We start from the raw sequence: 26,590 nt of genomic DNA, 5'->3' as shown, positions 1-26,590 counted from the left end.
TTAACCATTTTCACCCACATATCCCAATGCTGATTTTTTGCTTCCAACTTTTGACTTGCGATCCCTATACATGACAAGTTAATTTTTTAATTACTTTAAAGATAAACACATTATTAAATGCATTGAAAGTAGCAACTGTATATCAAATATATAAGCAAGTTTTTTTTTATAGTATTTTTTTTTTTTACTTTAAGCAGTCAGTTGTTTATGCCTGAGGTGCAAATAGCTCTAGGTATAAATGTATTTAAGACAACACAATCCATCACAGACTTCAATGGGCTAATTACCAACCCTAATTAGTCAGCAGGGGATAAAATCACTGTCATTTTATTTTCAGTCGCATTTAAAATAGTTCTTGAGCTATTCTTTCCGGTTGTAATGAGTGATTTAAGAAACAATGGCGCCCAAAATCGAAAGTCACTAACATTAAGAAATATAGCTCTGTTTTTAGAAATTGAAAACCAAGGTGCCTAAAAGCGATCGAGCGGGATCAAATTACAGTAATATCTGTTTAATATATAAAAATTAAATAGAATCTAATAAAAATAAATTAAATAAATTCTGTTCTGTTTAAAAAAAATAAAAATAAATAAAGATCGTTTTATTTTTATTTCTATTCAATATTAAATACACTTGAGGTGATGATAGCTACATTGGTGGCTGTAGGTATCTGGCATGTCACCTAAAACAACACAAATTAATACATCAGTTTTTAAAGGGGCTAATTCCCATTTTAATCAGGGGATCAAATCACTCTCATCTTATTTCAAAATGAATTTCAAATAATTTAAGGGGCTAATACCAGGTTTTCAGTAGTGTTTTATAAAAAATGGCGTCCGAAATCGAAAGTTATTATAAACCACAGGATAGATGTCTTCACTGAAGACAACTTTTTAAAAATGCATTGCATCTAAAAATAATAACAGAGGGATCAAACAACAAAATTTTTATCTAGAATTTAGCTATGCTTGATAAATTGTGTTCATTTGTTTAAAAATCTGTATACTAATTATCCAGAAAAAAGAGTTCTCGAACTAATAAGAGGGTCAACAGCCAAATCCTCAAAATAAATCTGTAAAAAAGCAACCGGCTTATTAGCTAAAGATACTTTTAAACGACTATATACGGTACTAAGTAATATCTGCAACAGTTCTGAAATATTGTGAGGGTAGCCTACGGTTTTCTATATAATTGACAAGTTCGGCATTTAAAACGAAAATGTCTATCTGATAAGATAATAGTTAAGCAAATAGAAAACCCGTTAAAAATTTACTTAGTGGAGCAAACTTACGGACAATAATATAAAATAGATTGATTTCTTTCAACAGCATTGGGAATACAGTAAGTAATTAGTAATATCTGCAACAGTTCTTCAACAATAATATAAAATAGATTGATTTCTTTCAACAGCATTGGGAATACAGTAAGTAATTAGTAATATCTGCAACAGTTCTTCTGTTATATATTTAAAGATGTATATGGATAACAGTAATGTTTGTTACAAAAACACTATCTAAAATGAAATGAAAAAAATGCATTTTTTAGGTAACATTTTGCGTCTGTTTGTATTCAGAATTGTTTGAATTGTTAGAAATGAGCAATTGTGTTTTGTTATCTCTATCTAATTTTGAGTGTCGATAAACGTTGTTTTTGAATATCCTTAAACATATGTTATCTCTTATTTGTAATGCAACCTGAAGTGAACAAAATTATGTTGTTATCTTGTATAACTATTAACTTTACCTAAAATGATTAAAACGGCCATACCCTTAACCAATGCATCTTCGAAAACTCAAAAAACATCTTTGCTGTTTCAGTGGTTGTTGTGTCAACTACTAGTATTAAGAATTGAAATGCTTGAATAAATAATAATATTGCATTGCTTGAATCATACATTTCTAATTAAGAATATTTTTAACCATTTTCACCCACATATCCCAATGCTGATTTTTTGCTTCCAACTTTTGACTTGCGATCCCTATACATGACAAGTTAATTTTTTAATTACTTTAAAGATAAACACATTATTAAATGCATTGAAAGTAGCAACTGTATATCAAATATATAAGCAAGTTTTTTTTTATAGTATTTTTTTTACTTTAAGCAGTCAGTTGTTTATGCCTGAGGTGCAAATAGCTCTAGGTATAAATGTACTTAAGACAACACAATCCATCACAGACTTCAATGGGCTAATTACCAACCCTAATTAGGCAGCAGGGGATAAAATCACTGTCATTTTATTTTCAGTCGCATTTAAAATAGTTTTTGAGCTATTCTTTCCGGTTGTAATGAGTGATTTAAGAAACAATGGCGCCCAAAATCGAAAGTCACTAACATTAAGAAATATAGCTCTGTTTTTAGAAATTGAAAACCAAGGTGCCTAAAAGCGATCGAGCGGGATCAAATTACAGTAATATCTGTTTAATATATAAAAATTAAATAGAATCTAATAAAAATAAATTAAATAAATTCTGTTCTGTTTAAAAAAAATAAAAATAAATAAAGATCGTTTTATTTTTATTTCTATTCAATATTAAATACACCTGAGGTGATGATAGCTACATTGGTGGCTGTAGGTATCTGGCATGTCACCTAAAACAACACAAATTAATACATCAGTTTTTAAAGGGGCTAATTCCCATTTTAATCAGGGGATCAAATCACTCTCATCTTATTTCAAAATGAATTTCAAATAATTTAAGGGGCTAATACCAGGTTTTCAGTAGTGTTTTATAAAAAATGGCGTCCGAAATCGAAAGTTATTATAAACCACAGGATAGATGTCTTCACTGAAGACAACTTTTTAAAAATGCATTGCATCTAAAAATAATAACAGAGGGATCAAACAACAAAATTTTTATCTAGAATTTAGTTATGCTTGATAAATTGTGTTCATTTGTTTAAAAATCTGTATACTAATTATCCAGAAAAAAGAGTTCTCGAACTAATAAGAGGGTCAACAGCCAAATCCTCAAAATAAATCTGTAAAAAAGCAACCGGCTTATTAGCTAACGATACTTTTAAACGAGTATATACGGTACTAAGTAATTTCTGCAACAGTTCTGAAATATTGTGAGGGTAGCCTACGGTTTTCTATATTAATGACAAGTTCGGCATTTAAAACGAAAATGCCTATCTGATAAGATAATAGTTAAGCAAAAAGAAAACCCTTTAAAAATTTACTTAGTGGAGCAAACTTACGGACAATAATATAAAATAGATTGATTTCTTTCAACAGCATTGGGAATACAGTAAGTAATTAGTAATATCTGCAACAGTTCTTCGGTTATATATTTAAAGATGTATATGGATAACAGTAATGTTTGTTAAAAAAACACTATCTAAAATGAAATGAAAAAAAATGCATTTTTTAGGTAACATTTTGCGTCTGTTTGTATTCAGAATTGTTTGAATTGTTAGAAATGAGCAATTGTGTTTTGTTATCTCTATCTAATTTTGAGTGTCGATAAACGTTGTTTTTGAATATCCTTAAACAAATGTTATCTCTTATTTGTAATGCAACCTGAAGTGAACTAAATTATGTTGTTATCTTGTATAACTATTAACTTTACCTAAAATGATTAAAATCGGCCATACCCTTCACCAATGCATCTTCGAAAACTCAAAAAAAACATCTTTGCTGTTTCAGTGGTTGTTGTGTCAACTACTAGTATTAAGAATTGAAATGCTTGAATAAATAATAATATTGCAAATGCTTGAATCATACATTTCTAATTAAGAATATTTTTAACAATTTTCACCCACATATCCCAATGCTGATTTTTTGCTTCCAACTTTTGACTTGCGATCCCTATACATGACAAGTTAATTTTTTAATTACTTTAAAGATAAACACATTATTAAATGCATTGAAAGTAGCAACTGTATATCAAATATATAAGCAAGTTTTTTTCATAGTATTTTTTTTCTTTAAGCAATCAATTGTTTATGCCTGAGGTGCTAATAGCCCTAGTTATAAATGTACTTAAGACAACACAATCCATCACAGACTTCAATGGGGTAATTACCAACCCTTATTAGTCAGTAGGGGATAAAATCACTGTCAGTTTATTTTCAGTCGCATTTAAAATAGTTTTTGAGCTATTTTTTTCGGTTGTAATGAGTGATTTAAGAAATATTGGCGCCCAAAATCGAAAGTTACTAACCTTAAGAAATATAGCTCTGTTTATAGAAATTGAAAACCAAGGTGCTTAAAAGTGATCGAGCGGGATCAAAATACAGTAATATATGTTCAATATAAAGAAATTGACTAGAATCTAATAAAAATAAATTCAATAAATTATGTGTGGTAAAAAAAAATATAAAAAAAATAAAAATCGTTTTATTTTTTTTTTCTATTCATAATTAAATACACCTGAGGTGATGATAGCTACATTGGTGGCTGTAGGTAGCTGGCATGTCACCTTAAACAACACAACCTCACACATCAGTTTTTAAAGGGGCTAATTCCCATTTTAATCAGGGGATCAAATCACTCTCATTTTATTTTAAAAGTATTTTAAATAATTCAGAGCTTTTTGCAGGTTTTCAGTAGTGTTTTATAAAAAATGGCGTCCAAAATCGAAAGTTATTATAAACCACAAGATATGTGTCTTCACTAAGACACCTTTTTAAAAATTCATTGCATCTAAAAATAATATTAGAGGGGTCAAACAACAATATTTTTATCTAGAATTTAATTATGCTTGATAAATTGTGTTCGTTTGTTTAAGAATCTGTATACCAATTATCAAGAAAAAGTTCTCGACTAATAAGAGGGTCAACAGCAAAATATTCAAAATAAATCTGTAAAAAAGCAACCGGCATATTAGTGAACGATACTTCTAAACGAGTATATACTGTACTAAGTAATTTCTGCAACAGTTCTTCAATATTGTGAGGGTAGCCTACGGTTTTCTATAGTAATGTCGAGTTTGGCATTTAAAACAAAAATGCCTATCTGATAAGATAATAGTTAAGCAAAAAAACCCTTAAAAAGTTACCTAGCGGAACAAACTTTACGGACAATAATATAAAATAGATTGATTTCTTTCAACAGCATTGGAAATACAGTAAGTAATTAGTAATTTCTGCAACAGTTCTTCGGTTATATATTTAAAGATGTATATGGATAACAGTAATGTTTGTTACAAAAACACTATCTAAAATAAAATGAAAAACAATGCCTTTTTTAGGTAACATTTTGCGTCTGTTTGTATTCAAAATTGTTATCTCGAGCTCCATCTAATTTTGAGTGTCAATAAACGTCGTTTTCGAATATCCTTAAACAAATGTTATCTCTTATTTGTAATGCAACCTGACGTAAACTAAATTATGTCGTAATCTTCGAAATCTCAAATAAACATCTTTGCTGTTTCAGCGGTTGTTGTGTCAACTAGTAGTATTAAGAATCGAAATGCTTGAATACATAATAATATTGCAAATGCTTGAATCATACATTTCTAATTAAGAATATTTTTAACCATTTTCACCAACATATTCCAATGCTGATTTTTTGCTTCCAATTTTTGACTTGCGATCCCTATACATGACAAGTTTATTTAATAATTACTTTAAAGATAAACACATTATTAAATGCATTGAAAGTAGCAACTGTATATCAAATATATAAGCAAGTTTTTTTTCATAGTACTGTTTTTTTACTTTAAGCAGTCAATTGTTTACGCCTGAGGTGCTAATAGCTCTAGGTATAAATGTACTTAAGACAACACAATCCGTCACAGATTTAGACCTCAAGGGGCTAATTACCAACCACATCAGTTTTTAAAGGGGCTAATTACCATTTTAATCAGTGCATCAAATCACTATTATTTTATTTTAAATAATATTTTAAATTATTTAAGGACTTATTCCAGGTTTTTGATTAGTGTTTTTATAAAAAATAGAATTGTTTGAATTGTTCGAAATGAGCAGTTGTGTGTTGTTATCTCCATCTAATTTTGAGGGTCGATAAACGTCGTTTTTGAATATCCCTAAACAAATGTCATCTCTGATTTGTAATGCAACCTGACATAAAGTAAATTTTGTTGTTATCTTGTATGAATATTAACTTTAACTCACCTGATTAAAATCGGCCATAACCTTAACCAATGCATCTTCGCAAACTCAAATAAACATATCTGCTGTTTCAGCGGTTGTTGTGTCAACTAGTAGTATTAAGAATCGAAATGCTTGAATACATAATAATATTGCAAATGCTTGAATCATACATTTCTAATTAAAAAAAAATTCAAATATTTTCACCCAGATTTTCCAATGCTGAATTTTGAATCTCTTTTAATGTGGATTATGTACAAACTCTAAACTGCATTCCTGTAAACTTTAATTTTCTCACTTAGGTCACAGTCAAAGTAATTTTATTATTAAAACAAATCATTCCTAGCTCTTTTAAGACGTCGCTGATAATGGCATTCGGTTCTGGTAATTTCACATTCGGATTCAATTTTGACTTCAGTATTCAGATATTGTCTGTTTTATTATATCTCTAATCTATTATTTTGTAAACAATGTGACTGTTTAACTTAACTCAGGGTTTTTCTATAAACAGAGGCATTAAGTTTTAGATTTTTGTTAACGAGAAACTAATCTTCATTTGAAACCTACTCAGTGCTTTGAATTAAATTAAGAATGTTGATAACTTAGGGTTTAAGCTGTCAAAGGACTAAGTGCGGTTTTATGCAATTTTAGCCCCCCCGTATCAAAGTTTTAGAAAGAGCTTTAAAATAAGGTGAAAGATAGTTAAAATCATATTGGAAATAAAGGTGTAAAAAGGTAATCACCACAGTAACGTCATAATGTAGAAATGACGTCATGAGTATTGCATTATTTTGATAAATTGATATTTTGTAGCAAAATATGGGTGTTTTCCGATGGTTATTCGACTGGGAAACATCGAGCGCAGGCTTGCTCAAGTACCATTTTTTAGTATAATATGTATAACTATCTGAAGAAAAACATATGTTAAAGTCGCACTTCAGCAGACCTGCGCTCTATACTTCCGAATGCAAAATATAGAGCAAAAATGAAAATATCTTCATTTGTTTGCAACTTTGCGGGAATTAGGTCATTTAGGTGACGTCATAGATACACAGGGAGTGAGCAATGATGACTAAAATCATTATTAAAGTTATAGGCATCCTCTTTACAATGATTTGTGAAGATTTCATTTTTATACGATACTATTTAAAAATTGGTTGAAATCGGGGCAGATATTTGACCATACCGCACATAGTCCTTTGGATTCACAGGGCGAAAAACCATCTTTAAGCAAGTCCTTAAAGGTGGCTTAAAGGTGACTTAAAGGAGCTTTAAGGCTATACAACCTTTAAGCCGCCTTTAAGTCACCTTTAAGCAAGTGCTTATAGGTCCTTAATGTCCAAACTTCTTTAAGCCACCTTTAAGCCACCTTTAAGCATCTTTAAGTGGCATTTACGCTCTCTTTACACTGCCTTTACACTGTCTTTAAGTGGCCTTTAAGTCAATATTGATCAAGCTGAACAATAAAAACATATATTAAATGCAAAAGCTCTTTTATAGAGATGGGAGGGGGTCATCCGAGTGATAATATAATTTCCAAGGAAGGGGGGGGGGGGTGTTCCAGGCGAATTGATTGTAAAATTATTGTAGGGATGAGCGCAGTCTCTGTATCTTAATATGTGCATACAACTAATTAAAGTATGTTTGTTTTCTATTATAAATTAATCGGTGAAAAATCTCTCTCTCTCTCTCTCTCTCTCTCTCTCTCTCTCTCTCTCTCTCAGTTCATCCGGTTATTAAACAAAATAAAGATAATAAACCAAAAATACATGATTTAATTTGTTAATCGGTTTAAGGTTTGTATTTTTTTTTTCAATTTTCATTATTTCTAACTCTAGATCTGCTAGATACATGTTAAAGATGAAAAGACTCTCAACTGCCTTTGTTATATCGGGCAGGATATTACTGCTTTGTTTGTCTAGACATAGTTTTGTTCGTTTGTGTATATCTAATTAGAGTCTATTGTTTGTCCAACTTAAGAAAACCCCTGGAACTAACACTGAATATACAAGATATACACAACAGTTGTGTCGTGTGCCCAGGTGCATGTTTGTGTATATCTAATTAAAGTCTATTGTTTGTCCAACTTTAGAAAACCCCTGGAACTAACACAGAATATATAAGATATACACAACAGGTGTGTCGTGTGCCCAGGTGCACGTCCGGGTTTCTAAAGGCGTTGAATCTTAGTATGTACGAGTATACGATAAGTCTAGTGAATAAAAGTTAATTTACATTTGTAATTCATTTTCAAAGTATTATTTCCTAGCTCTGAGTTTCAAAGATGTTACGTCTACAAACTAACGATACATGTATGTGAGAGTAAAATCTTGAGGCTCATTAATTAATGTACCGGTGATCATAAATAGGGGTTGATTATTTAAATATATGTATAAGGGTAAATATGTCAAATATACCCGGCCTGGCACATCATACAATTGTATGTACAAGTCATTTGCAATTGCCACATGCAGTAAATACGTCACCGGTAATTGGTAATTTTGTTTGTTATAGAATTGATAGTTTATAAATCATGTACATACAATTACATGTAAATATTTAAACATATTGGAACGGCGCCGCGATCATGAAAACCGGGAAATTGCGGGAAATTGAACAAATACCCTAATAGTATCAATGCATTTAATAAAAGAAATGATTTCATTTTCTTTCTTACATTTTTATAGCTATAAATAAGATGAACGTATATCTACTCGGTTTAAATTTATTAACTACATGTAAGAAAGCCTACTATAGTGAACCTAACGGTTTCCATTTAGGTATAATATATTTTTGTTCACTGAAGACCAAGTTCCGTATTTCATTCTAAATACATGCATGCATGTAATTTATAAATTAGATATAAGTGATTGTTACAAACTGAATGGTTTGTCAAAATCTTTTCAAGTAAACACATTCAATACTGTGATTCAATATCCACTGATATATAGGATATAAAAAAGCTCTTATATATGTAAGTTGCCGTGGCGCAGAGGATGTGTGGTGATGCTAGAAACTTAAGGGTCCCGGGTTCAATTCTCGCAGTGGCCTTTTTTTTTTTTTTTTTTTTTTTTTTCTTCATTTTTCTTTCTAGAACAAAAACCGTTTTAATAACTTTTCTTTCATAAAGTTAATACATTTTGTTGGAAATTAAGCACAATATTGAATTAATTTTTTTTTAATGGCTTAAAGGTGGCTTAATGGTAGCTTAAAGGTGGCTTAAAGGTGGCTAAAAGAAGTTTGGACATTAAGGACCTATAAGTTGTCCTTAAAGGTGGCTTAAAGATAGTCTTTAAGCCATCTTTACGCTTTCTTTAAGCCACCTTTAAGCAATACATATAGCTTAAAGGTAGCTTAAAGGTGGCTTAAAGATCGTCTTTAAGCTACCTTTAAACACCTTTAAGCTATCTTTAAGGAGGACTTAAAGATGGTCATTAATCCTGTGATTGTTATAAAGTTTAATGAAATGAATAACGTGTTCTAAACACAGAGTAGTTAGACAATGAAGTATTATTGACATTACATTCGATATTTTTATCATGGAATCAGGCTAAAACAAAAATTGACTTAAAGCAAGACAGGGGACATTCGTTTTTACTTTTGCATATTTTTTTTTCTGTTAAAATATTTTTTTATTATTTTAATACTAAAAGTTTAGATTTTAAATGTTATTTAATATAATTTTGGACATTTCCTGTTGGTTGTATCGCATTCAATCACGAAGATAATTGTATGGCACGCAATGCAAAACTATTGAAAAAAGCTTAAAATCCATAAAAACGCCATATCTCAAAAAACTGATCATTGAACTCATATAAATTTTATGCCAGCCGAAAAAGGTTAGCGTAAAAAGCTTAATACAATAAATGATGTTGTATTATTATCATTTAATTTTGTGTTTAATTGAAACAAAAATACGTAGTGTTTGATAATTGATAGAGGAAAGAGCTAGGGGCTATAACAGTCACATATGGCCCCACGATAACAATTTAAAAAATGTTCATGGATTAATCAAACAGGTCTTTTAGAATACACAAACACGCTTTTCACCCCTATGTTTGAATTTTTAGATTTTTTTGAGCAAGTTTTATACTGCACTGAAAAATCGCAATTTCTGGAATATTGAAACCCTGCTGATATTTAAGTTAAAGTCGGATGTTTTAAGAATATTAATGTATGTTAAATAACTTAAATTATACAATTCTGTTGAAATATAATATTAGATTAGATAGAGTCTGAACCAAGGGACGTGTGTGGTTTCTAATGAGATTTTCTCTTGTTACATGTTCGAAACCAATATGATGTGGCGTAAATGTTTGTAGTAGATTTTTTCTGAATAATTTGATGGCACGCCTGATAGAGTCTCAGGAAACTTGGAATAATGTGGCTAATATCTAATTCGATCAACCGGTTTTCAATAATGTGAGGTAAATACCCAAACAGGTCCTCGCACTTCGAACCTGTGAGTCAGGAATTGATGTCATATATGTCAACAAGTTTTCAAATGCTGCTCTGTTAAGACCAGTCAAATTTTTTACGTCCGTATCACTGAAAGTAGAATCAAAGTTAATCCCCTTTTCATCTTCCTTCAGCAGTGCCACACGTATTTTACCGAGAAGATTCATAATGTCTGTTCGATTTCAGTTCGTGTGTTGCCTGATGTTGTCCATCCGTTGACTGCCTCCTCGGTCATCATGTCATCGGCAATTTGTACTGGACAGCACCTTGATCCGTAGGGAATGATCACATTCTTGTACAAAAAACAATGCGTTCGATGACAAAACTATCAACTTAGGCCCCCGCTTTTTGCAAACGCAACATGTAGAATGACTGCCTCCTATCGATGGGAGGGGTAATGTTATATTCTTAAGGGAAAATTCCATTGATGATATTGTCTCTGGTTGGACAACAGGTTTGGTTCCGGATATACCCTGATGATTCCTATGCTGTCTGGTATTTGTGTAATACTCTCGTTTACATCTACCACACAGTACTTCATTTTCTCTGCAGTTAACTAAGAAAGTTTTCACAGTGTACTTCCTCAAATGTTTGTTGTTTGCATTAGATAGAGGTCTTCTCTCATGTTGTTTCGATCTTTTGCTTCAAATGATGCAAGGAAAGTTTCGTCGTTGCTCTGATGACATTCTGTAAATTAGAAAGAGATTTTTTTTTAAAATTCATAATGCCGTATTATGGAGTATTGTGCTAAGAAAATAATGAGGATGTCATTCCATTTTAGTTATTTTGAATTATTTCTGTGAGTGCTAGTAAACCATAAAATATTCCAAAACCACTAAATATAAACTTGTAAGTTTTACGACACTTTAAGATTCTGCAAGATGTTTGTGTTAGTATACGCAAGTTAAAACTGATGAAAAAGGCAATAATTAACAGAAAATACTTATTGTAGGACAGGTAAGAAAATGAAAAATAATACCTATCTAATATCCATGAGGGCTGGTGCTCAACAAATTATTAAACACATATACCTTATTATACTTCTTTATGTTAATTGTACGTAACGTGTTCTTGAAAATCGCATGTTTTTGCAGTAAAACTTCATATTTCTCTGTCATCGTCATATTTTTTCATCCTATTCCACCCATTCGGAATCCACGCAAAACATTCCATGCGTATGAAAAATCCCTAGTCAACATACGAGAAATCAAATGATTAATTCTAAAATTTTATTAGATTAGAGCCTTAATTTACCATCATTTAAAATCCCTTATAGACCCAGAAAACTAACATAGAAACCGGTTAACAATCAGTATGTTTTTGCTTTACAAGAGTTGAAAAAACGAATACAACCTAAATTATCATATATCGTTAGGTATAATACACAATTTATTGCAAGCACGTTTTGGAGATATAAAGATTTATTCCACCTGACAAATCATATTTCCCTCGGGCGTTGCTCTAGGAAAATATGTTTTCCCTGTGGTAATAAATCTTTATATCTCCCTCACAATAATGCAATAAATGTATAATATTTGATAAGTTGTTTTGCCATAAACTATATTATTCATTGAGGTAAGACTTCGAAATATTTGATGTTTATAATATCGATTATATTTCTTTCTCGATACAAAGCTCTTTTCTTTTTAGGAGTTTAATATTGCATGAAAATAGCCTTGACTGTCCAACACTCTTTAACATAATATCTCATACAAAGCAACTCGAACTGCTTGTGAACGCTAAACAGTGAACTACACCACATTTTTCCTATATAATAGATTTGTTACATAATTTACTTAGAAAACTAAGTCTTATAATAATGATAATAATAATCAAGTTTCTAAATTATAATACAATTAACAATTAATTTTTTTTTTGGCTTATGTATCTGAACACTTTAACGCTACTAAATACTTCCTACAGTATTTCTTTCCCTTTGCTTATCTATACGGAAAAAGTCCCCATCAAAATTAACCGAAAATAGGCCTCGGACTCCCCGTCCCCGGAAAACACAATTATTTCTTGGATCCCCCCCCCCTCCCGAAAATTTTCTGGATCCGCGTGTGCACCCATAGGGGCTCGGTTGTCAAATAGAAGAGTTCTTTAATATTTGTTCCCGAAGACAACAATGATGAAAATCAGTAATCTTAAAGTGTATTTCTGTGTATTACATTAAAACACATTCACTAAAAATTTCATTTTATGTTTTCAATGCAATATACACAAATCACTTATATTTATGATTTAGCATAGATTAATTTTAATTAGAAACAAATGATAGAGAACTCCAGCATTCGATAACCGAGCCCCTGTGCATGCACCCCCTAAAATATCACATGACATGTCAACATCTTTTTATTGATTTGGGTCTAACTTTTCCCATAACGTTCTTTGTTTTAATTCAACGCGCCTGTTTTATGCTAAAATCACTGGATCCGCCATTAGAAAAAAATACTGTTATAGCCACTGTAGAGTCGACCGTGCTTGTATTTCCGTACAATAGTACATGTTTGTTACTGCTTGTATATAGACTTATTTTAAATTGCACTATGGTCCAAGTTTCGATTCGATGTATAGATTTATAAGCCTTATGTGCATATGTGTAAACATATATACATTCAAGTAGCTAACGCAGCCGACACCAAGTATTAAAGCAATGTATATGAATAACTGTGACCTATTTTAAACGAAGATGAACACATGAATAAATATACATACCTTTTCTTTTATATCGTTTTATTTTCATAAAGCTTCATTTTCTTTGCACGTAGAGGAACTGGATTCAATTCTCCTAGGCTAAGTTTCATAGGATACAAAACAGTGCTGTTGTTGTCATGAATGTAGCGTATCTAGCAACATCCCTATTTTTAGAATTGGTACATCGCATAAAAACGGGCAGAGTAGCCTGTGTTTATAAAAACGACTTGATAAAATAATTTAATCGTATACATAAACCGTATATATTATTATATGTTATGTGTTATATAAAAATCTAAGATACAGTTTATCTCATTATACATGTACAGTGTATTATGCTGGACGTTGTATATCAGTTCGATTAAAACTGCAACTTATTTAATGTTATCAAGAAAAGATATTACATACAACACACTTACATAGGTATCATTCTTTTTTGTTTAATTTATAAACGATATAAAGGTGTATTGGTGGGAATAACACACCAATACTCAGTAAGTGTTGCCAGATTCTCTCTACTGCTCAGTTCTTTTTATTAGAAATTAACATCCTCCACATGTCTCCACCAAAAAATATATTTTTTTCCTAGTATGTGTACCAGGGTAACAAAACATAATGATATGATCATGTCGGGTGCTTGCGGAGGCATTGAAAAGTCGAGAAATATGTTGAAAAATGTGATATTTCTTCTTATTTTAAGAATTCTACGTCATTTTTCGACGTCATACTGACGTCATAGAAGAGCCAAATTTGATTAATCATCAATTGTTGTAATAAGTAACATCTTTGAAAATAAATAATTTAATGAAAATGACAATAATTAAATGTGATTTAAAATATTATGACTTTTGGGGCCGATTTTGACTGTTATTGCCCATAGCTCAAATTTGGACTGGAAATTTTACAACAATGTTACTTAACACTTAATGCTTTATATTTATTAAGAGCCACTGCCATTCATAAACTGAATGCCATTTTAAAAAGAGGTTTATTATTTGTAATATTTTTGCAATTCAGAAAATCTCAATGATAGTGTATAATTTTAAGTTATATTTCTAAAATGTTCCACTGAAATATTTATTGGCCATTAACTACAAAACTAGGTCATTGACTTACTTTTTTGAATGCGCAAAATATCAATAAAAAAGCTGTATCCGATATATTACCTTAATTTAATTTACTTTCGATTTTAACCGTGGAACATTTTTTTAAAGCGTTTAAACAAGATAAAAACGCTAAAATATATCAGTACAAACCTAACTTACAATTGCAGGACTTTGGTGTCATCCTTCCCCCCTTGAAATAAGACTAGACTCTGTAGTATTAAAGATATAACAATTGAATTACCCCCATACCCACTTTAAATTTTAACAATTTTATATATGAAAGCATTCTAGCAATTTGAATCATTATAATGTTTTCTATACTAGTATACAATTTCATGATCCAAGTTCTCCCCCACCCCTGCAATACCAACACTAAAAACAATCTGACAGATACACATTGGTGATGCATGTACTTGAAAAAAATTTTCTGTTACAATATCTTAACACAGTACATATATATATATATATATATATATATATATATATATATATATATATATATATATATATATATATATATATATATATATATATAGTTAAATCCAAAAAATATCGCAGTGTCCGGTTTTATATACAGAGAATTTGAAAAAATGAAAGACAACACAGAGTAAAACGTTGGCGCTTTCATTCAATCTTCAGACGTTTTTAAAATAACAATTACGTTACTTGGTGATGTCTACAATACAATGACGTCATAGTTAAAGTTAACGTAGTAGAGGGATAATGCCGCGTAATCTATAGGGTTATTCAATGAAATATATACACAATACATAAAAAAGTTAAATTATAGCAGTCTGTTGAGGCAAGGTTTGAAAGTTTGAATAAAATGTTTTTCTTTTTCTCTTCTTTCCGTTGCACTCTCTGTAAAAAGTTTATAAAAAGGAAACACTTTAAATTGCCCGCCTCTGCATACATCGATGTGCTCGCTGAGTTTTATTTTCCGGTACTCTGGGTCTTTAATTTGCTGTTTATGCAACCGGATTCTTGTTCTTAATGTTGTCCCTGTTTCGCCAATATAAAATTTGTTGCAACCATCACATATAATGATATATATTAAATTTTTGGATTGACATGACATGTCAGAATTTATGCGGAATTGTTTTCCTCTGAAGTCAACTGAGCTGCCTTGTTTTAAAAACGGACACGTGCCGCATCGTATGTCTCCACATTTAGATACCGTTTTTATTGACGTATTAATTGTAGATGGACAGAGTATTCTCTTAAGGTTCTTTGGTTGCCTTTTACTGTTAATAAACTTGAATTTGGATAAAACGCGAGCCATATCTTCATCTGTTTTGAGAACTCTGTTGAGATGATTGACCACTGGAGCTATATTCGGGTTTCTAGGGTTATGGGTAGTAACAAGCGGTAATATTTAAGTTTCCTTGTTGTTCTGTAAAATTGGATAAATAAGATCCTGTCTATCTATTCCTTTGGCCTTCATTATTCCGTCGTTGATAAGGTTGATCAGTTAAAAATTGTTTTAATTCGTCGAGACGCCGATTTCTTGTTTCCTCATCACTGACTATAGTACATGTTCTCCTGGCAAGGTTGTAAGGGATGGCCCTCTTTATATGTCGTGGATTGGACGATCCAAAATGCAAATATTGATGAGTATCTGTACTCTTGTAGAATATATCTGTAGAAATTTTATCGTTCTCCTTCTTGACTAGAACATCTAAAAACGGAATTTTTGTGGAACTTTTTTTCTAATGTGAATTTAATATATGGATCTAGATCATTAAGAATATTTTTTAACCTTTGTAATTCCGAGTCTCCTTTATTCCATATGATGAAACAATCATCTAGATATCTTTTCCAGTTCTTTTTCAGAGTCTGGCTGAATTCTTCACCGAATACCTCATTTGTCTTTTTATACAGACTTTCTTCTAAAAATCCTAAGCATAATGTAGCGTATGCTGGGCCATTTTAGTTCCCATGGCTGTACCTTTGATTTGATGAAAGTATTTGCAATTAAACGTAAATACATTATTCTTTAAGACCAGGTCTGTAGCCTCCAATAAAAACTCCTTTGTAAATCTGTTATCAATGTCCGTTCTGCAATTATCAATCCAGAAATTCAAAGCTGTAAGTCCTAGTGTACTGCTTATATTAGTGTACAAGTTGACTACATCCAAGCTTACTAGTTCAGCATCAGGATCCACTTGTTCCGGTAGATGTCGTAGAAAATCTAAGTCATCCCGGATGAAACTTTTTACATTTTGACATAGTGGTTTCAAAATTATATCCAATAAATTGCTGAGTCGTTGGGTTGGTGCTGCAGGTCCTCCAACAATAGGACGGAATGTTAAATCTGCGGGATGTTCACAAGTAATGTATTCAGAATTCTGTTTTTGTATAGCTTCTTTGATTGTTTTTGATTTGTGAACTTTTGGTAACCCATAGAAGGAACTTTTTTATATTCAAACTCAGTGACAAATTCTCCTTATCTGTTAAAGTAGAGAAATGTTTGAGTAGCATTTTTTTTTATTTTTTGTAGGATTGCTTTGTCCTGGTTTTCAGATGTTTCAGTATAAAATTCTGTGTTTGAAAGCATATCCATTATTTTTTGCTAATAATATACTGTGTCCATAATAACCACGGCTCCGCCTTTATCCGCCTCTTTAATTACAATATTTTCATCACTCGCTAATGATTTTAAGGCATTTGTATCTTCTTTAGACAAGTTTTGTTTAGTAGATATACATTCAGTACTATCTAGTGGTAAGTTCTGGAGCGTTTCACAAACAGTGTCTAGAATGTTGTTTCGTCCTTTCTTTGGGTTGAAATTGGATTTATTTTTCACTAAATCTTGTTGAGTATTTTTATTTTCTTCGTCGCTCTCCGTATTATTGAAATATTCGGCCAGACGTAATTTGCGAGTGTATTCTTTTATGTCTTTTCTTAATTCCTGTTTACTACTGCTTGGGGTTGGTGTGTATTTCAATCCTTTTGATAGAAGCTTTATTTCGGATTCGTTTAATTGTTTGGTGGACAAATTGATTATTTTTGGATCCACGCATTTCGTCGTTGCTGTTGTTGTCGTTGTCGCTGGAATCTTTGTCCGTGCCCTGGTTTGCCTCCGCCTAAAAAATACTTATATAGTCCTCTGCCGATGTAGGTTGTACCGTTTCTCCGATATGTATTCCCTAGAGAGTAGTTTGGCCTTACATGCCTGTTATTGTTCCTGTTGTTGTTGTTGCTGTTGTTATTGTTGTTGTATGAGTAACTGGAAGTTTTCCTTTGTTTCACTTGTTGTGTTCCATTGTTTACTCTTTTTTCATAGCCCGTATATTGTGGCACGATGTGCTGTTTTCTTCCATATCTGTTACGTGTATTTTCTTGTGGTAGCAACGTTGACCGTTGTTGCTCATTGCTCGTTGATTGCTTTCTGTTTTCTTGGGTGGAATTTTGATTGACAATTTCAGCAAAACTCGGGTTATTTCGTGCTGCTCTATTTAGTACATTTTCTTTGGGCTTCTTCTGATTTTTTTCTTTCACTATACTGTTCCCGTATTTTCTGACATAATCTAACTATATATATATATATATATAGCCTTTTAGTTCCTCAAAAGTATAATTTAAGTGTTGATTTCTACTTATTTTTATCAGAACTTGTGAACCCTTTTCTGAACCCCTCGTGATCATGATTTAAAGAAACTTATATTTATCTATAATAGGAGGATGAAGTTTTTATATCACATATTATTTGGTTTTTCAGAAGATCTTTAAGCTACCACATCCTTTATTCACTCTCTCCAAATTATTATCCTCTTTAAAAGAAATCTAAAATTTCATTGCAACAAATTTGAAAGCCAAAGTATGTGTTGGGCTAAGAGGTTCTTGAAAAGAAGATACAAATGTGAAAAGCTTATGACGACGACAAAGACGACAATGACGTCGACGATACAACGCATAAATTTCCATCAGAAAAGCTCACTCAACATTCAGCTAATTGTTTTACTGATTTTGTAGTTGTTAAAATAATCATATGACTGTGATTGTTATACATTTTAGGTAAAAGAAACATTACTTTTTATTTCAGTTTTTTTTTGTTAAATTCCTTGGATTGTACTATTTAATGACGAAAGATGTCAAATTCAAAGTTTAAACTAACTGGAGAAAACACCAACCTTGGTCGTGTGGCCCAGATGATATTGGGTCCATGCACTAACGTACTACGTGATGTTCTTAGGAACGAAATTTCTCCGTCCAATTTGGAAACGAAAGTCAGAGCTTATATTGCTAAAACAAAGAAACCACTGATCAACCAACACCAAAAGACACTCGTCTACAATAAAGATTACTTAAAATTCGATGTTACGTTACTGTACTTTTTATTACGGAATATGTGCTCGATCCAACCGCATTCAAACAAATGGGGAAACAACCCACATCCCGGAGATAGAGGTGTGTCAGGAAACATCGAACGGATTCGTCTGATAAGAAATGAATATGGACATAATTCGGAAAGATCTATCTCCGATACAGACTTTAAAATAAAATACCAAGATATTAAGGGCATCGTTAAAGAGTTGGAGAACTACTTAGGTAGTAGTTCTACTAAATACCAGGACGAAGTAAAGGAACTGAAAACTTGTACCATGGATCCTACTCAAAGCGAAAAAAATATCAAAGAGCTTCTTGACCTCCATGAAAAAATTAAAGACATTTCAGGTATTTTTATTTGCGCTGTTAAAAAGCAAAAAAAAAAAAAAAAAAAGATGTTTGTTGAAACATAAAAAATATATATCACACATAATTTTATTTTTAAGAGGATGTCAAAGAAATAAAGAAGACAGTTCTTCCTTGGAATATAAAAGGTAAAATATCTCTAAAATGATTAATAATTACTTGAATTAAATTGAAATTTAAACTGAAAATAAGGAAAATATAATTAAAATTTTAAATTATATATAACCAGCTTCATGACAAAACGCAAACACATTATAAACAAAACCCAAACTACAACAATAGAATAGATACGAGGTTCATGTTACACACAATACAATCTACACAATGAGAAGGTACAATGAGATGGTTAGTTGATAAAATAAATGGATTGATGTCCACATTGTTGCATGTAATTAACATGCTTCAATACATATAATATTCCTATAAACTGTGGGTCTGCTTTAAAATATGCGCTCATTATGGTGTAACGTTTCAATTCAGTTTAAGCACCTGACACCATCACAACCCCTATACACATTTTTTTGAAGTATGCTTAATTTCTAGAAGGTAGTAACAATGCTAGCATGAAAACAGAAGAGTAAGGTAGTGTGTATCCCCCACAGATAGAATTTATTAAGATTAGAAAATTATGAACATAAATCTTTATCATTCTCACTAACACTCCTTTTTGATGAATAAAATATGGCACATGGCGGTGTGTTTTAGCTGGTAAGTTGGCGCAAGGACATGCAACATTAGTCTAAAGACAGACGTAAAATGTAAGAGTTAAATGGTTTATACAATCGTTACATAGGTCCTTAAAAAAGATTTATTTAATCAGAAAATAGACAAAAATATACTGAAACAATCAAGAGTGTAATCACAACTTAATAATCATCTTGGTGCTAGTGATTTCACAATTGCTGGTTACTGAGATATCAATGTTTTGATTTATTTTTGTCAATGTTGATATGTTATAATTACTAAACACAGAGAGTATATACTGCAGTTAACTACTGAATTTAGAAACTATTGTTTGTTATTAAAAACTTATATTTGATTTATTTTTCACAGTTATATATGAAAAGGACGTTCTTAAATGGAAAGAAGATGACGTTTTTTTTGTTGAAACCCACAACTTTTACGCGATGCTAAACAAAGTTAGACAGCATCCGTTTGTGACGTTTGTTGGTGTCCCTGGCTCAGGAAAAACAGCTACAGCCCGCCACATTGCACTGTTTTTGCAAGAGAAAGACGGGTATGAAATATTACCAACCAAAGACATAAAGGACATTGAAACGTATTGTAACCCTCGCAATCCACAAGTGTTTGTTATTGATGATGTCCTAGGTGTGTTTGGGTTTGACATGAAGGAACTTGAGAAGGTCACCATGTATAAAGATAGATTAAATGAACCTACAATGCCAGCCACCAAGGTTCTTATGACATGCCGGGAGGTAGTTTTCAAACATGAAGCTTTCTCAGGATCCATTTTGTCAAATAAAAAACACGTAGTTCAGTTACACAGCGAAGAGAATGCTTTAAATGATCAAGATAAATATGATTTATTTGCAAAATACAACTTAGATAAAGATTTGTTATCAGCAGACACTTTGTCAAAATTATCGAAAAGTTTTCCATATCTATGCAAATTGTTTTCAAGAAAGGAAGAGTTAGAACATTATGGGCTACAGTTTTTTATTTCACCTGTTCCATGTATATTGGAACTTCTGGACAACATGAAAATAAGAAACAAGGATCATTATGCTTCATTAGTTTTATTAATGACCAATCAAAATTCACTGTCAGAAAAAAAATCTAACATAGAAAACACGACGTATTTTGATGAAATGAAGTTCAAGGTTTTAAAAAGATGCAAAGTTGACCATACGATCTGTAGTTTTAATTTTATTGATGCATTGGCTGAAATGGAAGGGACTTACACTGAGCAACGTCAAAAAGAGTTTAAATTTATTCACGATTCTATGCTTGAAATAATCGCCTATCATTTTGGTCGTCACTTTCCAGAGCTAATTTTGCAATATATGGATAGTGATTACATTGCTAATTATATCAAACCAGGCAAATGCAAATGTAGGAAACGTAAAAGAGAAGAAGACGAATTAGACCAAACAGTCGATGAGAAGGAAGACAGTGATACAGTTGACGACGAAGAATATGTGCATGATTTGTGTATAAAACTACAGGAGTCCCATTACCATTTACTTGCTGATCGTTTGTTTGAAGATATACATAATGGCGAGTTGTTTAATGTTTTTAAAAACGAAGCGTTAAAAAATCCATTGGTGCTTCAAATTTTTTTGGATTTGATGAATAGTAAGCCTTATTCAGACTTGTTCACCGTATTTCTGTCAGATTTAAAAGAACAACAAGTTAAACCAGCAAAATCATCTAAAAAACATTTTTTTCCGAGCAAGAGCTATGATTTACTCATTAATTTAATGTGCATTAACATCAACGAAGATGTTGACTTTTACACGTGTGCTCGTGCCATTGACTGGGTTATATTCTATGGACACAATCGAATTTTACAGTTTATCATAGATCAGATAATAAAAAACACCAAAACGGTTAATGACCTATTTCGAACTCCTTTCAACTTTCAATCGGATGAATTTTGTACTACAGTACAGGGTACAGATTGTAAAAAAAGAAATGAATCAGATATTGATGATAACAGTACAGGGAGATGTGATGTGTCAGAAGAGTCTGAAGATGAATCTTGGTCCGATTTATGCTCCGAAAGAGGCGATGAATGTTTGGGGGCCGAAGAAATCTTAATTGAGAAGCGCCGCCTCCTTAATCTCAGTTGTTATAGTGGTGACCTTCTGACTTTCCAAACTTTACTTCGATATTGTGATAATAAAGTCCTTTTTTCTGATTTATCGTGGAAAGACGACTTTTTTGATGATGTTTATGATGATGATAATGATGATAATGATTTGAAAATTCATGATCCACCAATTGTTGTTGCAAGCAAAACTGGACATTTGAATATACTTCTTGAGCTGTTAAACCTTCGTGCATATGTAAATGACGACAGCTATTGTGATAAATCACTGGTTGTTGCATGTTCAAAAGGACATTTAGATATAGTTATTGAATTGTTAAAACGTAAAGCAAATGTCAATATAAAAGATTATAATAGGACCCCACTAATTGTTGCGTGTTTAAACGGACATTTAGATGTAGTTCTTGAATTGTTAAGACATGGGGCAGATGTCAATATCACAGTTTCTGATAATTCACCCCTTATTGCTGCATGTGCAAAAGGACATTTAGATGTAGTTCTTGAATTGTTAAAACATGGGGCAGATGTCAATATCACAGTTTCTGGTTGTTCACCTCTTAGTTCTGCATGTTCAGAGGGATATCTTGATATAGTACTTCAATTGTTAAAACACGGAGCATATGTAGATATGAAAGGTTTTTTTAAATCACCCCTTATTGCTGCGTGTTCGATAAATTGTATTTTAAAGGGAAACAATTTGTTAAGACAAGGTAAAGGTGTCGATACCGGATATTTAATAGATAAATCCAATTATGCTGAATGCTCAAAAGTCCAGTTAGACATGATACACGAACTCTTAAAACATAAAGCAGATGTCAACATCAAAACATGTCTTGATTCACCTCTTATTGCTGCTTGTTCAAATAAATATATAAATGAAGGTGCTGTACGAGAATTGCTAAAACATGGTGCAGATGTCAATCTGACTAATACTTATGATTCCCCACTTATCGCTACATGTAGAAATGGACGTTTTGATTTAGTTATTGAATTGTTAAAACATGGAGCTGATGTCAATATCACAGGTCGTTATTCTTCTCCACTAATTGCTGCGTGTTCATACAAGAGTTTAGATATCATATCCAAATTGCTAAAACATGGAGCAGATGCCAATGTCATAGTTTCTGACAGATTACCACTTATTATTGCATGTACAGAAGGACATTTAGATATGGTTCGTGAACTGTTAAAACATGGAGCAGATGTCAATGCCAGGGTTTCTAACAATTCTCCACTTCTTGAAGCATGTTCAAGGGGACATTTAAGCATAGTCCATGAATTGTTAAAACATAGTGCAGATGTCAATGCCATGGTTTCTAATAACTCTCCACTTCTTGAGGCATGTTCAAAAGGACATCTAAATATAGTCAAAGAATTGTTCAAACATGGAGCAGATGTGAATGCCATGGTTTCTAATAACTATCCACTTCGTAAAGCATGTTCAATAGGACATTTACATTTAGTCCTGGAACTGTTAAAACATGGAGCAAATGTGAATGCCATGGTTTCTAATAACTCTCCACTTCTTGAAGCATGTTCAAAAGGACATTTAAGCATAGTCCATGAGCTGTTAAAACATGGTGCAGATGCCAATATGAAAGTTTCTGAAAATTCCCCACTCATTGCTGCGTGTTCAAATGGGAATTACGATGTGATAAATGAACTCTTAAACCATGGATCAGATGTCAATATGATTGTTTCGGGTTGGTCACCACTTACTGCTTCATGTTTTATTCATTATGATGAAATATCACGTGAGTATTACCAAAGAAAATCTGCCGAAATCGTATACTCTGGGAAAATACTAGATTTATGTTCGAAAGTGCATTTGAATATAATACGCACTCTCATAAAACATGGAGCAGATATCAATGGCAAAAACTGTACAGATTCACCTCTTATTGCTTCTTGCTTAGAAGGTCATTTGGATATTTTAAATGAATTGTTAAAACATGGAGCAGACGTCAACAAAGGTTCACCACTTACTGCGGCTTGTTCAAAAGGTCATTTGAATGTTGTAAAGGAATTGTTAAAAAATGGAGCAAATGTCAACATCACAGTTTCTGATAATTCACCCCTTATTGCTGCCTGTTCACAAGGTCATTTGAGTGTTGTAAATGAATTGTTAAAACAAGGAGCAGATGTTAATATCACAGTTTCTGATAGTTCACCACTTATTGTTGCATGTTCAAAAGGGTACCTAGATATAATACGTTTACTATTAAAACATGAAGCAAATGTAAACATCACAGTTTCTGGTAATTCACCACTTACTGCTTCATGTCTCATAGATTATCGACTTATGAAGTTTAATTTGTCAAAACAAACAGCATATGCAAATACCATTTCTGATGATACATTATTTCGTTTGTCATGTTCAAAAGTTCATTTAGCTGTAATACGTCAACTGTTACAACATGGAGCCGATGTCAATGTCAGACACTGTAAAGACTCACCTTTGAATGCGTCTTGCTCACAAGGACATTTAAATATAGTTCGTGAACTCCTTAAACACGGTGCAGATGTCAATACCATAGTTAATGATATGTCACCACTTATCACAGCTTGTCAAGATAAACATTTAGATATAGTGGATGAATTGGTAAAACATGGAGCAGATATCAATATCACAGTTTCTGATAATTCACCTGTTATTGCTGCATGTTCAGAGGGACATCTTGATATAGTGCTTGAATTGTTAAAACATGGGGCAAATGTCAATATCATAGTTAATGATAGTACTCCACTTATTACAGCTTGTCAAAAATGGCAATCAGATATAGTTCTTGAATTGTTAAAACATGGGGCAGATGTCAATGTTATATATTCTGATAATTTACCCCTTATTGCTGCATGTGGAAAAGGACATTTAGATATAGTTCTTGAATTGTTAAGACATGGGGCAGATGTCAATCTCACAGTTTCTGATAATTCACCCCTTATTGCTGCATGTACAAAAGGAAATTTAAATGTCGTTCTTGAATTGTTAAGACATGGGGCAGATGTCAATCTCACAGTTTCTGATAATTCGCCCCTTATTGCTGCATGTGCAAAAGGACATTTAGATATAGTACTTGAATTGTTAAGATATGGGGCAGATGTCAATAGTACATATAATGATATATCCCGATACATTGATGTTTGTTCAATAGGGACGTTTATGTAATGTTTGTGAACTGTTAAATCATGGAATAGATGCCAATATCACAGTTTCCGATACTTGCCAGCTTATTGATGTTTGTTCAAGAAGACATTTAGATATAACATGTTAAGTGTTATAAAATGGAGCAGGTAAAAACACCACAAGCTCAAAAGATTCCCCACTGATTGTTGTATGTTCAGAAGGATATTCAGACTTAAAACGTGAACTTTTAAAAATGAAGCAGATGTCAACAGAAGAGTTTCTGACGTGTCACTATTTATTGCTGCTAGTTCAAAAGGTTGTTTAAGTATAAAATTTGAATTGTTAACGTACGAAAGGTATAGTATATGTTTCATCTTTCTATTATAAAATATAGCATATGTTTCATTTTTCTGTTAAATTTGCCTCCAAAAGCCATTATGATATGTGCACTGTTAAAGCATTGTTTGTGTGTTGTTTAAAATGATACATCGTGTTTAAGTACAATTTCAATTTGAAATAAAACTTTGATTGAATTGTTTTGAATAATTAAAAACATATAAATGTGTATAGTTTTATTTATGCGACATAAAAATGTCACCGCCAAGTCATGAACTTACGTATTCTCGAGGTTTTTACTTCAGAATAAATGTCATGCTTGAAAGTTTGAAAAAAAAACCATACGCTTTTTCAAACTTTCATAGCAAATTAAGAAACGTTTCCGTCCATTTTGAATAACTATGCTCTGCTTTCTGTCTCTAGATCAAAAATAAAAAAGCAGGACATGCGAATTAAGATACGATGAATGTTTTGCTTCGATAGATAGAAATCACTTAAAAATGGAATTGATATGTCAACCTAAAAGTAATAGCAAGTTAACAGTATATCACAAATGTGGTTCCAACATTAAAAATCAAAGTACTGAAGAACTGACGGGAGTTGATTTTGTCGATGTTTGTTTACCTTAAAATCAATTATATGTTATTTTGCAGGACAAGTACATGTAGTTTTTAATTTGTATTTGAATAACGCACATTTTTATAATAATAATTTTTGACTTTTTCGACAAGAATGTCGAGAAACCCCTATATGAATTAACGAAGGCTACTATGTCAGTACAATAGAGTGTCTAAGTTAAAAAATATAAATGTATCCATAAAAATGAATGAATGGGGGGTTCCTCTCGAAAAATGCAATGCACAGTCTGTGAAATTACAACACAAGCATCTTTACATTCGCTTAAAAATAAATACTCACATTTTAATAGGCTCTTGACTTATTTTTTAATATATACAAAAAACGAAACAGTAAACATATAAATGAATAGCCGCGTATGTAATATAAATCAACAGAAAACTACTTACAGAGTGTGGCAGCATAGGAATACAAAAAAAAACATGTTGGGTGAACTAAGTGTCCCTGTGTGGGTCACACAAACAACAATACAGGAAGTCAACAATTAGGAAAAGTAACTCTAAGTCATATAATGAAAGGATAACTCTAGGTTCAAAAAAGAAAGATAACTGAAGAAAATACATATCAATATGATAATGGAGAATAACTCTAATTGTTTTTAGATAATAATGAAACTTTAGCAAAATACACATTTGAAAATCTTGTAAACAATACATCTCGTCTGCACGGAAGTTTCTGTTGCTGTTATTT

General features: G+C 31.8%; 1 protein-coding gene across 1 annotated transcript in view; it reads left to right on the top strand.

The window, feature by feature from the left end:
- LOC128169270 (uncharacterized) overlaps positions 1-25,487 on the top strand; it is a 48,967-nt gene extending 23,480 nt beyond the window's left edge. The window contains exons 2-4 of the mRNA XM_052835429.1: positions 18,364-18,995; positions 19,094-19,141; positions 20,067-25,487. Of these exons, the coding sequence (XP_052691389.1) occupies positions 18,410-18,995; positions 19,094-19,141; positions 20,067-24,970 (5,538 nt within the window). The 5' untranslated portion in view covers positions 18,364-18,409 and the 3' untranslated portion in view covers positions 24,971-25,487. The remainder of the gene's footprint in view (positions 1-18,363; positions 18,996-19,093; positions 19,142-20,066) is intronic.
- Positions 25,488-26,590: the final 1,103 nt, after the last annotated feature.

The sequence above is a fragment of the Crassostrea angulata genome, unplaced genomic scaffold (assembly GCF_025612915.1).
Source record: "Crassostrea angulata isolate pt1a10 unplaced genomic scaffold, ASM2561291v2 HiC_scaffold_112, whole genome shotgun sequence".
Lineage (NCBI taxonomy): Eukaryota > Metazoa > Mollusca > Bivalvia > Ostreida > Ostreidae > Magallana > Magallana angulata.
Note: the sequence above shows the minus strand (reverse complement) of the source record. Positions and strands in the feature narration are given on the sequence as shown.